The sequence below is a fragment of the Cydia pomonella genome, chromosome 7 (assembly GCF_033807575.1).
Source record: "Cydia pomonella isolate Wapato2018A chromosome 7, ilCydPomo1, whole genome shotgun sequence".
Classification (NCBI taxonomy): domain Eukaryota; kingdom Metazoa; phylum Arthropoda; class Insecta; order Lepidoptera; family Tortricidae; genus Cydia; species Cydia pomonella.
Window position 1 is genome coordinate 18,973,697 of NC_084709.1, and position 18,923 is coordinate 18,992,619.

An 18,923-nucleotide genomic window follows, 5' to 3' on the forward strand; every position below is an offset into this window, starting at 1 on the left:
TTTCAGTTAAAATTGGTAAATGACTTCGGTTCGTGGTGTTCGAACATCGGCGAACGTTTAAGTACATCCTAAACAGCTGGTAGGTAAAGAGACGTGTGCGGGGCTCACGTTTGAGTGATGGCATAACAAAAAATATCGGCACAAAGCAACCCTGCACCTATAAATGGAATATTTGGATCCCACGGTTACAGTAGCTAGCCGAGTTCAACGCAAGACGGATTAGGAGCTCACAAAGGTAAAACAATTGTTAATTGTGAACGGCATACGCTCATGTTTTTAATTTTTAGTTGGATAAATATTAAAAAAAAAGTAGGCGGTAAAAAAAAAAATCTTGACGAGGTTTAATGAAACAATGCATACAGGAACTAGTGGTTGACATACTAAACTCCACCACGCACTTGCACCACGTGAATGAAACAGTTGAATCTGTTACCAATCAATATCTCAATCATAAAAATATAAAAAAAACATCAAAAATCAAACGATAAACTTTCATCAAATTTTCATTTTTAAAACAAGTTTACTTATACATTTTGTGGTGCCAAAAAAATTTATATATACATATTATTTTCCAAACACGGTAACTATTTTAATATGAAATGATGATAAAGTAAAATTAAAGTGCTGTCAAAAAGTTATTATTTTAATCTTTATTGCATTTAAAATACCAGAAATTATACAACAAAACAAACATTTCATATTCAAATCTTCATTTTTAAAACGTACAGTCAGCCAAGGAAGTGGTTTTCTGTCATTGCTCTATTTGTCAAGTAATAGAGTCGAAAAGTGGTAAACCACTTTCTTGGCTGACTGTACCTACTCGTACATCTATACATTTTGCGGTGGAAAATATGTTATATTTTACAAACACGGTAATATATGTATTTACAATGAATAATAACATTAATAACGGCGATGAAATAAAAGTAAAGTCTATTCAACCATCACTTTCATTCCTTCCAGATGTTACACGTCCTTTCTTGCATCCTCCTCTGCTACTCGCTTGCAAGCGGGCAGATACTTCCCTCTCCTCTACCCCTCGGAGTGACCTCCGTGCCATACGTGCCTCCAGGTCTCACCCCCGTACCGCCGGTGGCTCCCACTATCTTCCCCTTCGGCCCTACTCCACGACCCTTGGTCCCTGGAGTCGCTGGATACAACAACCCGTATTACAACCCTGCTGCGGCCCCAGCTGTGCCTATTCTGACATATAGCAACGATCATGGCGCTGGTGGCAGCTATTCTTACAGGTAAGCTTTTAATAGTTTTTTTCTATAAAAAACAAAGACTATACGAAAATGTATTGATTTTTCGGACCTGGAAAATTGACTCCACCAACATGTTGAAATATTTTTCAACGGAAAAATTCCTCATAGTCTTAGATCACTTCGCATTCAGTTATAGTAGTCGCAGTACCAAGTGGGGACTTATGTTATACCTCATGCCATGCCCAGCGCTGGGTCTGAGGAAGCATGAAAGAGTATTGCGTTTAGTATAGCGCCCACCCAGGTAAGTAATCATGATATATTATACCCATATACAGTTTGTCCCAGGACGGTCTCTTTTCAAACATAAAGCTTGACCAGTAATATTGCGGAATTTCATTGGAACTAGATTTCTCATATTAAACTGAACTGTAACCCTAGACATGAGAATAAAAGCGCTCTCTTGACAATGATCATATATTTCTGGTCGGGCTTTAGATAGATAGAATCGTACAGTCTTTGTCTTACGCAAGTACTAGCATCCAAAAGGAAGGCATGAGTGTAGTTTTCCTCGTTTTTACTGACTAACTAATATATCATAAACCCATATTGTACTTTTTACTTGACTTATATGACTAGTTCAAGTATAAGCTGTTTGTATAAATTCCCGCTATATATTTCTTCTGTTTGTCTAGTTTTTCAACTGCTGATGGAAAGCAAGTTCAAGAAACAGGGTATCTGAAAGACGCTTATATCGACAACGCAGGGGAACCCCAGGGAACGCAGGTCAGTCAAATACACTCGGGAGTGTTGTCGGGAGTGTCGCGTGTTAAAGAAATAAATCGCTGATTACATTTTTTACTTGTTTGGTCATTGTTTGTTTGTTTTCTGTGTTTCTCAATATTTTACATATTTCAAAGGTTACCTTAAGGGTTTCTTACCGGGGTAACACAGAAAACAAACAAACAATGACCAAACAAGTAAAAAATGTAATCAGCGATTTATTTCTTTAACACGATGATTATGGCATTAAAAAACTTTAACCATTTTATTGAAAACAATTTAAATATCGTTACATCACCATAATAGTTTGCCAATTTTCAATAGGATAATGAACAATGTTAATCAATTTTAATGCATCGATTAAAAATGCCTCTGCCTTCAGTTCATTTCGCATTAAAAACGAAGTGAAACCTTTTAACTCCATAATTTTTCAACTTTATTGAAAAATGCTACTCCGACAGGGTCAATTTACGACCATAGGCTTCATTCAACTTATTTTAACACCTGCTCGCATTATAGCGGCCATATGTAGCTAGTGAAATGCAAAAACATTGCTTCCTGCTTTTTTTGTTTTTATAAAAAGTAGCGTAGCGTAGTAATAATGTTAGCATTGTTGTAACACGGACATTATATTTAACTCAACCAAACAATTGAAAACTGTGACATATCTATGTCATTTCGAACATCGATCGTCCGAGATAGTACTTACGTTTAGTAGCAAAGGATTAAACTCGTACTAAACTCTAAACAATATATAAAACAGGCCCTAAGGCAAGTGTGCTCGTAAAGACATTATCAGATAAAAATAAATTATTAATTATCTCCCAAATGGAGTTAATTAGGATACCGATGTCTTTGAGAAAGTTACTTAATCTAAGCTCAGGAATGCACCCTTGAAATTAACGGAAAAAACCACGGTGTAAATCTCAATTAAATTTGCCGTTATTTCAAAAGTTTACAATGTTATAGAAAAATAAAGTGGACAGGCAATTTCTTAATATCATGAATATATAACAAGATAGGCGATGTCATGAGCTCTCAAAAATAATGTAGGATAGTAACTGAGGCCGCCTAAGGATCCGCTTTCATGTAATAAACTCGTCAATTAACAGGTAGTGCAGGGCAGCTACGCCTACGTCGCGCCGGACGGAACGCCGATTCAAGTCAGCTACATCGCTGATGAAAATGGTAAATATACATTCATTCTACATTAATCTTTTTACAAATATGCGAGGAAATAATGAGCTTATAATACGTTAATATATCAGTGACACTGAAGGTAAGTGTGGTATGTAGTATGTGTAGTGTGTGGTGTGTGGTGTTGTAGGTATTTCTGAAGTTTATTACTTACAACTACATTTCGAAACTGAAAAGAAAAGCCAGTGTGACTCTTTAGGGTATGGAACCCTAGTAGGCAACTAAGAAGCCTTATAGTTTCTCCATGTCCGTCTGTCTGTCTGAGGCTTTGCTACGTGATGGTTAGTGCTAGAAAGCTGCAATTTGGCATGGATATATAAATCAATGAAGCCGACTAAGTCGTACAATCAAATCTAAAAAAAAAATTTGTCTTTCAAAACTAATAGGGGTCAACAAACATTTTTTGATAAAGTGAATATATTTAGAGATAATCCCACAGAATGAAAAAAAAAAAATGTGTCCCCCCCTCTAACTTTTGAACCATAGGTCAAAAAATATGGAAAAAATTGTGGAAATAGACCTTAAGAAAACATTAAATGAAAACTATAGTGGACAGTTTTTTGGCGGTATGAGTAATGCCGTTGACTTTTGGCAGTTTTAGAACGAAAGAGTAAAAAATTAAAAAGTAACAAGCAATCCCGCTAATTTTATAATCATATTAGTTTATTGCACTCATGTACAATGCATTATGTATAGGACTTATATTATACCTACTTTATACCTACTTTTTGATATGGTAATGAACAAAATCATTTTAAAATTATTGCAGTTTGCTAAAATATGTGTTTTTCATCAAACTTAATAACTTAACTTGTATTATAATTTTTGTACTATATTTATAAAAAAAAAGATTTTTACAGGAACGTTTCGTCAATTTATGTGATTTTTTTGTATTATTGTAGCTAGCTTTTGAAATAAAATAAAATATCTTTATTTTTAGGTAACTTGTGGCCTCTCGAAGTATATTCATAAAAAAAAAACACTATTTAAGCGTCAGAACAGTGTACAGTGGCTTTTAAATAAGTAGGTAAACTAGTAAGTTGATACTACGAAAAAGGCATTAAAACTCTTGTATTCTATAGGATTCAGACCTTCAGGAGTTCACATCCCCGCCGATGGCAAAGGCATATTACCCGCACCCGTGCTAGACAAGGACGGCAAACCAATCTTAGATCGAGCTTTCAACCCCTACAGCCCTTTCAACCGCTTTGACGGTCGCTACAGCGGGTACAACGGGTACAGCAGATTGAACAGGCCCTATGACCCGAGGTACCCGTATGATGCCCGGTACCCTCAGGACCCTCGCAAACCCTATGACGCCAGGTACCCATATGATCCCAGGTACCCTTACAACCCGGCTACCTACAATCCTTACAACCCCTACCGTCCCTCCTGGTTGAACAACGTAAACGGCAACAATAATCAGAATAAGAAAGAAGAACCAAAAAAGGACGCATAAAACGATTGTAATAATACATGAGCTACTCTACTAGTTATATTGTACTAGATTTATTATGATGAAATTAAAATACTCTACAAAACGGTTTTTTTTATTTTATTTATGCACAAAAATGGTTTCAATGCAAGTCTTCCCTACAAGTCTTCGTCGTCTTATTAGATATAATAAAAGGAGTAAATAAATTTATAGAAATATGAATAAACTATAGCTAGGCTGGCCAAATTTAGCAGTAAAAGTAGAATAATATTTTTTTGGCAAAATTTCATTTTGGTACAACCTTTTAACGCTGACTGTACTTTTATTCCAACAGGCAACTAATATCGAGATAATTCTAAAAACTCCAAACACCATTGGGTTGCGCTGTTTCATCATAGAATTTCTATGGCCACCTCCTATCTCCATCATCAGATCAGCTCGATGGTACCATAATATTGTATTGCTACCTGAATTACATATGTTTGCAAATTTTCCGCTCATTCAAAAATCGGGAAGTGGGTCAGCTTCCAAGATTTGACTAACTAACGGCCCTATTCGAACTTTAAGATACGTCAAAAATTTGCTGAAGATACGATATGGATCGGATATGTCAGTATCAAAAGAGGCGGTTTTTTTGAAAAAAACGTCACTTTTGACACTGATAGATCCGATCCATATCGTATCTTTAGCTAATATTTGGGCCGTAACATATTTACATACTAACAGGAGAATTTAATTAAAAGCTTGTAAAAAGACAATAGTTACACAACTTTTTTGTAGTAAAAATATTATCGTGAAGTTAAAGTAGTATGCAAAAATTGCATTGTTCTCTTTGAATCTGCTTCAGTCAGCTACCCTTGGTCAAAATATAGATCCAATTTATTTTAGTCTCTGAACATAATTTAAGCATGTTTGACAGCAGGTTGCGCAGAGAGTTGCGTTTGCGTAAGCGGCCGTAGGGTCCACATTAATCAATATGGCGCCGGTAAATTACCGAAACGCTTAAAAGTCGACGACGTGTTCCTCGGAATAAGATTAAAGGAGATTTAATACGAGTATAATTGAGTTAGCAAAAAAACAGTGAATCATTCCCATATGAGAATAATTGCTGTTGACTCTCATTTTAGGCTGGAACTTTTTAAAAGTTGCAATTAAATGTATAAAGGTTTACATTGACTTGAAAAAGTTCCCTAAATTTCATTACCTACTAGCTAACAGTTATAGTCGAGTTCACGTCTAGTTGGACTTTAGTTTTAAAGAAAACTAGAGATAAATAAATGTTGTATAAGCCAGAAATGTCTGAAAAGAGTACCATAATGCTAATAAAATTGGAAGGTGAAGTGGTCGCCCGAGACAGTGAGTTTTTCCACTTTGCCTATATTTTTAATCACTAAAAATAGTCATAAGCTAATAAATACCAAAGATATATATAGCTCCGTATAAGACAAATAAAGTCTAAGAAAAAAAGGCGCGTAGAAAAATCAAGAATAATTATGCTCGAATAGATGGCGATATACTTTGGCCTATACTCGAGTAGATGGCGACACCGTTTGATATTTAACATATCAGTGAAATAACATGGGTCAAATCAAATAGCCATATGTAATTCTAAGAGTTTTTACTCCTGTATCGAAAGATGGCAGTAAATTTAGTTGACTACTCGTATATTAAATTTACTTTGAAAATACGCCTCTATACTCAATTGTCTTTGTAATTAGGTACATACTAAGCAAAACGTATTTAGCAAAAATATTAAGTAGGCTAAGTAAGATACGAGGTACAACAAAAATACAATAACTATTAAGAAAATGATGGATAAGTCCTATGGTAGGTTGGTACATTATGAAAACAATGCATTCATATTTTTGACAAAAATTATGTACTTCGTGACCCATTATTCAGAGCCACACTGATAAAAACCCGCTATAGTATACACACGAGCATAAATTCGCCAGTCTTCCATAAAAACCTCTTGAACTTTAACTTTGTATGAACAATTGCACATTGCAATATGAATGTCATGCAGTGAATCCATCAGATCATAAAATTTCATGCACGTACTAATTTGCAGCGCGTTACTGCACAACTGGTTCTGACAGCAATTAAAGTCAATAAGAAAATAATGTTATTTTATATGGAGCCTTGGTGGTGCAATTTCAATAAATGACAAAAAAGATGCTCAGCGCAAGTTGGCGTTGCAGGCTGAGGGTTCTGTGTGAGTGTAATAATCGTGTTTGTCGTTTATAACAACTGCATATAACAACTTTAGTTAAATTCCTTCAGAATATCGTCAATATATTCGCATGTCTAGTAACTGTAATTTGCTTTTATGGAAGCCACAATCTTCTGATTTCCCGTTCGCAAAGGATGGTCACCGCATGAGCCTAGTCCTTCGTAAAGCAGGGGCCACCCTACAGGCCTACACTAGTGTCTTTTGAGCGTTGGCGTCTAGTCGGCGCTATGGAAAATGACGTCGCTGCGTCGTTGCGTCGAGCAGCAGCCATAGAGTTGACTAAACGCCGACGCTCGGGAGACGCTAGTGTGGGGTGGCTCTAGATGTTACTTGCAGGTAGCGTGAATTTGAGACCAGAGATGGTAGGGTCCCATATATTTTATCTGATCCTGTGTGAGTACGCAGCTAAATCGACTCGCAGTCTGGCTCTAAGTCTTTTCTTATTTGGCTACGAGACCTTTTCTTATTTGACGTAAGTTTATTTGCCTATGGGACCCTAACCACTAAAGTGCGGGCATGTCACTCGACACACTCGCAATCAAAGCGACTGGTTTGCATCCTGTGATCCTCCACGCTAAGGTTAACTTTACCCGCCTCTAAAAACGGCGATCGTTCATTATGATACCAACGCACATGAGCCCTTTTAAGTAAGTTGGCGGAACTGCGACGATTTCTTACATAATGTTAAGCATGACACGCGTTTACTTGAAAACGTTTCTTTTTCATATTTCTTACTTTATGGCGTGACCGGATAATGAATTTTTTCGCTTCTTCGTATTGGAATTTGCGGGTTTTTGTGCGTGTTTTGTGTACGCATATCAAGAAGGAAAATGGGTACACTTTTTATTATCATTTTCATTTTAGTGTAAATTTTAATTTCGTCTGCTCGTTTGCTGACTATCCCATAAACAATATATATATATATAGTTCATTTAAATAAGTCACTTTATATTAATGTTATTTAAGTTAATTTACGCTCATTTTATATTATACCTAGTTAATAAACAGTACTGGTTAGTACATATACGAGAGAAAGCATAAACAAAAACCATTATTCTTGATATGATGATAGCTACCAGAGTCCTGGTAATACATGTAATGTGTCTTTGAACTATATTTTTTTCAGTCTATTAAAGGTGAATTTTAAATCTGCTTGCAAGCGTCCGTAATATTATTCTAACAAGTTATCAAAAAGACCTATTAGATATTTTTTTTTTTTTATACTACGTCGGTGGCAAACAAGCATACGGCCCGCCTGATGGTAAGCAGTTTCCGTAGCCTATGTACGCCTGCAACTCCAGAGGAGTTACATGCGCGTTGCCGACCCTAAACCCGCCCCCCCCCCTATGATTTTAAGGAATAAGTAATAATTCGATTAATAAAGTTTTTGACAAAAGACCTTTTCCACGGCAAGATGCTCTTTGACTGTACCTTTCTTTAAAGAGTAATCTACTTTAAGATGATTACAACTAATCAAAACTGAATAAGTTGCGCTGTTTTATTATTCTCGGTATCTATCATTCAAGCAGCTTGTAAGTACTAAGTACCTACTACGAAATTTATTTGTTGCTAAAATAGGTATGACTTGGGTGATATTTTGCACTTTTAGCTCAATCGGAAACCGTGAAGCAGGTCACTGTAGTGCCCCCAGCGAAGACGAGCCAAGCGAAGCTTTATAGTTATACAATACTTACTTTTTCGTTATTAAATTAAATTAAATAAACATTTATTTCAGAATTAAATTTCCATATTATATTATATTATATTAGTAACTTATTACCTAATATACTAAACCTATATTAATAACTATTTTATTTTATAATGTAGAAGACTAGCTTGATTATTATGGGCTACTCCAGTACAGTTATACACTAGTTCTTGTAGTAAGGAATCGGCTAAGCCACATATTTTTGACTAAGGTGTACAGTTTGTGAAGTTAGGGCGTGTAGAGGTAGAAGCTTGGCTCATCATAAGATCTGATAACTTTTTGACAGTGCGAGCCATATGGTCTCGTCTTGGCAACATTTTATATGAACATGTTTTTGGTAGGATAACCTAATTTGCAAGATTTAATTATAGACAGATACTGGAACAAGTGAAAGGGTAAATACTTGTAACGTAAAAATAGGTTTATTTGCAGTTCAGTGAGCATCAGTCACAGATTAAATATGTAACATGATTTTAAATTAACGTATCCCAAGTAATGAGCATGAGCATCAATGCTCTCTCCTACAGACTGAAAATGCTGCAATGAAAGTTATCAAAATGTCGAGTTATTGCAACTATCTAACAGATGCAGTACACTGAACATTGTACCACAACTGATTGAGCATGACAAATAAGAGCGTTTTCCAGAACTTGTACACTACCTGTCGGGTTGTGCCAGTTGAAGATTGTTCAGATTGGTACGAAGAAAGGAATGTAGACTATCTAGAGCAGGGATCTCCAAACTTTTTCACCAGAGCGCCATGTTGCACCTCAGAAACTTTCGCTCGGGCCACTATTGGTTTTTCGGCCGGGGGGTCTAGTTGTTGCTGTTAGAAACAGTTCCACTCTCAATGATGCTGACCCTTGGAGTATGGGATCTGTTTCAATCTCTCGCGGGCCGGATTTGGCCCGCGAGCCTGGGTTTGGAGACCCCTGATTTAGAGCATCCCCTCTAGCATTACTACCTCGAAGACGTGGGCTTGTTTAGGGCATATTTATCCACCGGGAATTGAGAAGATGGGAGATTCAACCTCACCCTTTTTTTAGTCGACATATAAATAGTGTTAGTCGTATTATGTGTCAAAAAGTTCAAAAAATAGCCGAAAAAACCTTGCGTGATTTGTGCACAAGCCCTAATTTATTTTCCTGGATCGACCAATGTAAATACTTTACGCCAAGCATTTAAAGCAACGTTATTTGAATCATTCTTGCCCTTATTTAATAAAATGAGTTACATAGTGACAAATAGCTAGAAAACGTCTCGCGATGACTGTTCTGCCGGCAAGGGCCGGTCCTTGAGTGCACCATAAAATATGCTAAATTACATGCCGCATCCGCCACGATAAGCAGTTGCAACAAATTTTTACGTATAAATACAGGGGGTGCGTTGTGAGTGCATCATTCCAAGCTTTGTCATCAGACTTGCAACCTGCAACCAACATACAAAACAACATGATGCGCTTTGTGAGTATCGCTTTCAACTATTTATTTAAAGTGAAACTTTTTTAGATCGTCTCAAATCTTTTCGTTCATCTATCGCATATCGCATTACAGTAAGCAGATCGTGTCATTCACGATGACGTGAGCCTTGATTCGTATTGTCATAAAATTAACCTTTATAACCCTTAACATTTGGGTACGTCTACAGGAAAGACGTGAAAATAGTTTTGAGTTTGACCCTTGTACGGAAAGAGAAGAGTCGTGGAATATAAAGGAACCAATACATTCTACGACTTCTTTTTTCGTATAGATTCTAAGTGTACATACTCGTAATCAAATAGCACTAAAACTTTAATATTGAGCATGTTTTTCATGGACTAAACTTGAGTAAAAAGATGACAGACTCGTTGAAAATATTGAAATTATCTAAAAGGTTGCCAGGTTGTCGTAGAAGTGAGCTTACTGAATGCCTAGTTGTAGAAAAGATCAAAATCAAAGCAAACATACGAAAAGTACAAGAGTAAACGATAACACTGGTGAACTGCCAATAGTGTCAAGTGCCAAAGGAGTTGTCAAATAGAGAACCGGAAGAAAACTTTTTTTATAGTGGCAATATTGCATCAGCCGCCATGTGATGTCAACTTCCGTTTTAGAGATTTTCGAATTTTTTCAAAACTATTAAAGATAAAAATATGTTTTTTTTTTACAAATTGGTTTTTGATTTGAGACCAATGAAAAATATGTAATTTTGTCAATTTAAAGTTTAAAAAAAAACATTGATTAGGTAGATACATTGAATATAATTTTGGCCATAGAGGGAGCAACTCTAATAAATTACGCTCCCTGTGGCAGTTAAAACTCGATTAAGACGAAAGTGGAGGACGCGTGCGAAATCACCTTTCATACAAACGAAGTCCTCATTTTCCTCTCGGGATGTTACCATTATTGAAAATATTTTGACACAATTTGCTGTATATCCACCTCAGCTATGCCCCTACGTTTGATTTCTTTCGAATTTTTAATTATTATAAGATTTAGGAGTATTTAAACATTTGTATGAAAACTGTTTTACTTTTTAGAATAGATCAAAAAAAAAAAAACGGAAAAAAGTCAAACGTAGGGCATACCTATTGTTAATATACATCAAATTATGTACAAATATCCAGAGAGGAAAATGCGAATTACGTTTACATGGAAAAGCGGCCGTCTCCTTTCCTCTTAACCATCAAGAGCATAATATATTAGTAAAGTATGGCATAATAAGTATGATACTTCCACTTAAAATTTAGTTGCGCGTTTGAATAACGATTGAATATGTAAGGTTACCGCTATCACCAAGCTTTGGAAGTTTCAGAGCACGGTGAGACTAAAGTGAACTATGGAGTAGTTATTAAGAGGAAAGTGGACGGCCGCTTCTCGATAGAAACGTAGTCCCCATTTTCCTCTTTACATATTGACATTATGGATTTTTTTTGGACATAATTTGATGTACATTAACCATAGCCCTTATATTTGACTTTTTTCGATTTTTTAGTTATTGTATGGAGGAGCAGCCGTTCTCTTTCCTCTTAAGCCATTGAACGTCCGGAAGCTTTGCAATAATTCCACTTTGTAATAATAACAGGGTGCATAGACAAGATACCCATCGTTCACGCTCCGTAGCGTAGCGCAGTTATCTCTCTCTATCACTTCTTCACATTACATGTAGTGCGACAGAGACAGTTGCGTCACGTTCGCTACGGAGCGTTAGGCGCTGGATTCTCTGACCCGCCGCACGCGACCGGCGGCGTGTGAACGCGCGTCGCACGCTGTGCCACACGCCGTCGGTCGCGGATGAGTGGGCTTTCTGACTCTTGGTAACCCGTCGCCGGCGACCGATGGTTTAGAAATCATATGCTACGAGTATGTTGCGCAGTGTCTACTTTTTGAACTGTTGTATCTTGTTTCGTTGAGCAAAATGGACAAAAACATACTTACATTGTTATTGTTAGAAGAAGAAGATGATGATGAAATATATATCTCATAAAAAAAAAGAAAAGAGCCAAGTGACATTTTTAAAAACCGACAAAAAGAAGGTGCATTTTTTACCCTGATTGAGAAAAATTTACATCGTGCTTCAGACTATCTCGAGAACAGTTCGCAAAAGTATTGAACTTGATTGAACGTGATATTACTACGAAGCCAAGTAATAAATATCCCGAACCCATTTCCCCAGCTCAAAAACTAGCGGTGACCATAAGGTATACAATACAATACAAATCCTCTTTATTGCACAACCTCTGAAAATAATGTACATGGAAACACATAAAAAACATGAAGATAGAGGTAAACAACAGGCGGCCTTATCGCTACAGAGCGATCTCTTCCAGACAACCTACTACGATATTTGTTATAATAAAATAAATCTAAACAAAATATAACATTTTTGCAAAAAAAATCAATTATTAATTGTAAGTACGTAAATCAGTCTGACGTATCATTTTCATCCTTATTACGAAACATAACTTTACTTTAAGTTATAGGAAATAACGTAAACATAATATAAGTATGTACTTCTATCTTACTTAACTCAAAATAGGATTACAACGAACTAAATTTATCAAAAATTTATCGTTATCTTTTGTGAAAAGAGTCATTTTCAATATCAACACGCCACCCGCCGTCCGTCGCTATTCTACAGAAATGATACCGACCGACGCGTGCGGCGTGTGACCTTCGCACGCCGTCCTACCCGCCGCCGGCGACGTTTCAGAGAAACCACCCTCAAACATTTCCGAACATAACATTCGAACGTCGCCGGTCGCGGACACGCGTCGGTCGCCGGTCGCCGGCGACGTGTGGTCAGAGAAACCAGGGCCTTAACGTTTGGCATCTTGTCTACGCATATTGATGTGACGAATCGACAGAATTTTAATGAGTCAAATAGCCCCTTTGTTTGTTAAATAGATTTTTTTGGTTGATTCAGGTTTTGGAAGTTTTTCAAAATGGCAGAGCCATAAATTTATTCATTTTTTGATTATGTTCGCGAGGTCTATAGCTCACAGAACCACTAGTATAGGTAAATTGTTATAAATAAATATTAGAATATACGAGTATAATATCTACTATCACCATCTATCTATTTTGCAATTTTTGATACGTTTATTGCTTTAGGCACCATTATGGTAAACCGTTATTAGCTTTATGATTTCACGGCTACTTCTGTTAACATATAAACATTCTTTTTAATATGAAATTCGTGAGTTAATCCGTTTGCACACTTGCGAAAGTCGCGGAGTAAGATCTCTTATTTATGGAAATTCCATAATGTCTCGGAGTAATTTTTTGAGATATATTACCCCTTTTTGATCTTTTGGTTATTACAGAAAAAGTGAATCCCACCAAAAACATTTTAATGGAAAATGTTGCCAAGACGAAACCATAATAGGGCTCGCACTGTCAAAAATTTATCAGATCTCACGTAGAGCCATGCTTCTAACTTTATCAGCCCTAACTTCACAAACTTACACTTTAGTCACAATTATGTGGCTTGGCCGTTTTGTTACATGAACTATTTGTAAGAACCTATAACGAAAAAAGTAATGAATAGTGAATACATTTTTCACTTTACACCCATGTGACGGTAGCAAATCTGGCATAATCTAAACTAATTACTATTTTAGTTATAAACTAGTTATAGTAATCATCTGTATATATCCATTATGTATATTGTTATTGTCAATAAATATTTTTCTCATTATGAGGGTTCAAATAAACGACGAAGCGCTTCGAAAAAAGGTTGGTAGTGCCCTTGCGCTTCGCTTGGCGGGGGCACTTCCGTGCCCCAGATAATATACTTTATTACACTCGAGATAAGTTGTAGCCTTAATTTAGTGTGCGTTAAATTGCAAAAAACGCCAATCTTGATATGTTTATTTCTTGAAAAGTTTTAAGAAGATAAAAGTCTGATTGGTAAGGTATAGGGAACAGTAGTTAACTATCCTCCTAAGCATATTATTAGTAGCAGGAGCGATCATAATACTTTCAAATCATTCCTTGGTTTTGTATTGATTTGCCGTTACTTCTAGCCGGTTTACTCGTACCTAATCGCACGAATATTTACGTGCGCGCGAGATGCATTAAGAGTAATATTAAATCTAATTCCACTTCTGAGGACTGTACCTGTTGATGTAATCAATGCTACTGTTATTTCTAGGTGATCCTCATCTTGGCAGTGGCCGCAGCCAGCGCTGACGTTAGCAGTTTCCAGACCTACCAAGATCCTCAATACACGACGCCCATCCCGATCATCAGGCAGGAACAGGTCATCAACCCCGACGGCTCGTATAAATGGAGGTGAGATTATATCTCTGGCAAAATACCGATATGGAAAGATCATTAAGTGTAACTCCAGAGAAATTATTACTAGGTCTTCATCGTTAAATTTGACAAAAGCCTCCTGGGGGTCTTCGGTAAAATAAATAGGTGAGCAATTATGGAATTACATATGTTCCTCGGTAACACAATGAGGGCGCAGTGACCGTGGCTAGTGTGCAATCTATTCTATATCTGTAGGTATGCGCCAGATTTACCTCGGGAGCGAGCCTAGGGTTTGCACGATGGATCAGAAATGTATGGGAAGATCCGTGGCTCCGGATCCAGATCCGGATAATTTCATACATCTTGGATTCGAATTGCAAACCCTAAGCGAGCCGTCTGCGTGTTTGCCGCGGTACTAAAAAAAAAAAACTTCATTGTCATTGTCATAGCAGCGAATGAGCGATTGCTTATACACGTGAAATGTAATCTTATAAAGAGGATTGGATAAGTCGAATCGACTCCGTCTTGGATAGTGTATTTAAATAAAACTAGCGATTGGTAGCCTATACTTTTAAAACACATTCATAAATATAAAATAGTGTAGTGTGTAAATTCAATATGGGCAAACCTTTAAAAGGATTTGTAGCATAGGACCTATGAAGTGTATTGAGATAACTTTTGCTTAAAAATACAATGAAAATATTAACCATACAAACTAATTCAGCCCGCAATATAAGGGAGTTGTCAACACGAAGTTACGAGATACGAGCTTTTTAAAGTAACTGTCTCGTAATGTTTGCGGTACATTGTTGCTCGGTCAATATTAAAAAAATAATTATGTGGTCATAATTAAGTGTAACTTAAAAAAACTTCTTAATTGATGATTACACGGGTAAATTCTATGTCTGGTTCGATTTAGTGACCGTATTGGATTCACACATTGTATATAAACTAAGAATTAGTTTTTAATAGTTGCTTTTAGGTATATCATTAAATTGGTGAACCGACGGCACGCAGCAAGCCTACTAGTCACAAATGTAATCAAATACCGGCCTTTAAGGCTTTTATATTAATGCCTCGAAGGTGTCCTTGTTTTTATTTAATCATATTCGCCTTGTGTTCACAAATATTTTGTCATCACTACAAATAATTACGACATATTAACAATATAAAAATGTTTTGACGTCATGCTACATTTTGCTAATTGAATTATTGCAACGTATTTCATCTTGCAAAAGTAACAATGTTATTGTCAATGTTTTAACTTGACATTACTTCTTTTGCCTATTTATACAAGCTTTTATTTAACTTATCTTTATCTTTATTTGTCAGTATATATGTAGGTATATAATATTTTAGTTTGTTAGTTGGGTCAAATCTTGGAAGCTAAATTTTCCCAATTTCCCGATATCCGATTAACCTGAAATTTTGCATACATATATGTAAATCGGTTGATAATGCAAAATTGTGATGACATGGAGCTGATATGATGGAGACAGGAGGTCGGTTGTTAGAATTGCCTTGATGAGTACTAGTTGCCTGTGGAAAGAAAAGTACAGTCAGCGATAAAAGCTTGTGTCAAAAATTAAATGCCAAAAACTTATTACTCTTTCAATTTTCATTTAGTTATGAGACCGGTAACGGAATCGCGGCTGAAGAGCAGGGCTATGTGAAGAACCTGGGCGTCCCAGACCAGGAGGCACAGACAGCGCAGGGACAATATCAGTACACCGCTCCTGATGGCCAGGTAAGTTTACCTAAAGACAAGGGCCTTACACTTTTAGATTTGTGAAAGGTTGCTTCCTAAAATAATCACGGTTGTCGTGGATGACATTCCGAACCAAGGAGTTCAATCAGTAGAGTATAGTCTAAGGCACCAGATTACGAGGCAGATAACTCATGACTTTCATGGATACTATTAGAAGTATTAGAACAAATTAAATTATTTTCAGAACATATTTTAATTTGTTTTTATTTCCAGTAGAAACACTACTATATAAATTATAAAATGAAGTAAGTGTCATATACTAAGAAAAGTAGGGAATTGAATTAAACTAAAATCGAATTGATTGTTGTAGAATGCCAGCCAACTCGTATTCCTCCCCTATCGAATTGTGTTATTTAACCACCTGCTTGAACATTTAGCCATACATATACGTAATACGAGTACACAACAAGTCTGATTCTCTCATTTTGATAATATTATAATAATGGCACAATAGCAAGTCAGTACCATTCAATATCAAACTTTCGAGACCACAATATCAATTGAAATAGATGTCATCTTTTTGATTTATATAGGTAGGTGGCTCTTAAGTCGTAGGCTTTCAAAATAGCAAACTGGATCTGAACAAAGAATGCTCGCGTAACAATAGCTACTTAAATTTAATTGTCAGGTGCTGCTTAACCGGTTTTATCTAGTGCTGAGATTTTCGACGAGATTCTATTTAACCTGTGACTGTTTAACCTATACTAAGGAGCAAAACTGACCTAATAGTAGCATATTAGTAGAATGTGGAGAAGTTGATGTTGATCTTCTCCACATTCTACTAATATGCTACTATTGGGACAGTTTTGCTCTTAAGTGTATTTAGCCAGCTGCCAAAATGCAGGGCATTAAAAAATGTAGGAGCGGTACAACCAAATATTGAATAATGCATTTTTTTTTACCTACAGTGAATGTAAATAAATTCATCATGTATTAAAAACATAATTTTACATTATACCAAGACAGAGGCAAGATCCACGACGCTACGATCGACGATAGGCTTATTAAATTTAACTACTCAAGATTAAAAAAAAAAAAAATCAGATCAGTGCTGTGGGAGACAAGTGTATTTTTTTCCTTAGCAGACATCTTCTATTTATTGAAAAAAAATGTGGAAGCGTTACGCTTGACTATCAGATCATTCAGTCTAATAAACTATATTTTTGATAATAAACTTATAAAACCTACAAATTATATTTCCCTTTTTAGGTTATCCAGCTAACCTACATCGCGGACGAAAACGGTTTCCAACCACAAGGGGCGCATCTTCCGACCCCTCCCCCGGTCCCAGCTGACATTCAGAAGGCTCTGGATTACCTCGCCACGCTGCCGCCTCAGACCCCTGACAACAGGAACTACAGAACCCAATAGGACGTGTGTATAAACAAATAATCTTCTACGGCCGAACGACTTAAAATTGCTGGAAGATGACAATCGTTAATCGACAAACTTTAAATAAAACGTAAAAATGTATTGGGACCATAAAAGCTACGTGGTCTCGGTTTCTAGTTACGCCTCGGCCTGGACAGTATTCCAACTTTCTAAACTGTATTGCTAAATGTACCTTCACATCAAGTCTATTTATGGCTTTCTATCACAGAAGGGTCCTTTATGCTTTATATGCAATAAGGACCATTCCATCAGAAATTGTGATAGAAACGTCCTTATACCCATGTGAAGCATATGTAATGGAAAACCACATTTTATCATCTTCTGCTGCTTTTTCGAACTTCCGTATTCTTATTTTCTTTCTTTCGTTGCAGGCGATAATTGCTATTCTCTTTCGTAAGTCCGTTCTCGCTCCTGGACATTCTGCTATCGTTTCTATACTCAAAAGCAATGAAAAAGAGTCACGTTGTATGAAAATTTTAATGAAAGCGCATGATATTGATTACTTTAGATTATACAAATAAATAAATAAAAATACTTGGTAGTCCGTATCGTAATCAATGCTTACAGTAAGTTGTCACTGTGAAGTGTAGCTTGTTTAATCTTAATTCTTCTCTTTTTACTTTCAATATGAAATTTGCATGCCTACCTGTTCAAATTTTTATAATTCTTTTCCACGGTTGTTTTGTTCTGAGGTAATTAATAACAAACAACAAACAAACACATATACACATATATGTAACAAAGTAGCTTAAACGGCATAGGAAATTGTGCTAGTTGTTATAAATAAATATGATAATTGTTTTCAAAACAAAAATGTAAAAAATAAATAAAAGTATGTAGTGTTAAGCATTTTATGTTGTTTGTATATTTGTATTTAATTAATAACTTAAAATAAATGTTTTATGTTATTGATTTATTTTATTTAAACAATGTAAATTAAATAATAATAACTTTGACTCAGTCCAAAGGCGCGCTGGGCGATTAGTTGACAATCCCAAACTCACAAGCGGTATTGAACCTTTAAGTCTAAGGAGAGACTTTGCCTCCTTGTGTGTGTTCTACCGCTTGTACAATGGGCTGTGCTTTGAGGAATTGTTTGACATGATGCCAACGGCCACTTTCTATGACCGCACCGCTCGCCGTCGGCAGGGTGTTCATCCTCACACCTTAGAACCTAAATGGTCGCGTACTGTGCGGTTCAAGAGGAATTTCCTCCCGCGGACGCTCCGGCTGTGGAATGAGCTCCATTCCGAGGTTTTCCCGAGGGTCTACAGTATGGGGTTCTTCAAAAAAAGAGTGTACAGGTTTTTAAAGGGTCGGCAACGCGCATGCAACACCTCTGGAGTTGCAGGCGTCCATAGGCTGCGGTGACTGCTTACCATCAGGCGCATGCCGTATGCTTGTTTGCCACCGTCGTGGTATAAAAAAAAAAATTAGCCAAAAAAACATGGTTGAATAAGAAGC

General features: G+C 36.4%; 1 protein-coding gene across 1 annotated transcript; it reads left to right on the forward strand.

Moving 5' to 3' along the window:
• The first annotated feature begins 518 nt into the window (after nt 1–518).
• On the forward strand, nt 519–18,514 carry LOC133519515 (uncharacterized). Its single transcript, XM_061853521.1, has 8 exons — nt 519–1,250; nt 1,901–1,991; nt 3,101–3,176; nt 4,268–4,638; nt 9,881–10,024; nt 14,196–14,335; nt 15,926–16,046; nt 17,277–18,514. Exons 1-8 carry the CDS (start codon nt 964–966, stop codon nt 17,436–17,438), a joined length of 1,392 nt encoding a protein of 463 aa, XP_061709505.1. The 5' UTR covers nt 519–963; the 3' UTR covers nt 17,439–18,514.
• The last annotated feature ends 409 nt before the right edge of the window (nt 18,515–18,923 follow it).

Excerpts from the sequence above, each read along its gene's own strand:
- LOC133519515 (XM_061853521.1), top strand. The coding sequence starts at position 964 with ATGTTACACGTCCTTTCTTGCATCCTCCTCTGCTACTCGCTTGCAAGC. Across the intron at positions 1,992-3,100 it reads GGGAACCCCAGGGAACGCAG|GTAGTGCAGGGCAGCTACGC; the intron begins GTCAGTCAAATA and ends GTCAATTAACAG. Across the intron at positions 16,047-17,276 it reads ACACCGCTCCTGATGGCCAG|GTTATCCAGCTAACCTACAT; the intron begins GTAAGTTTACCT and ends TTCCCTTTTTAG.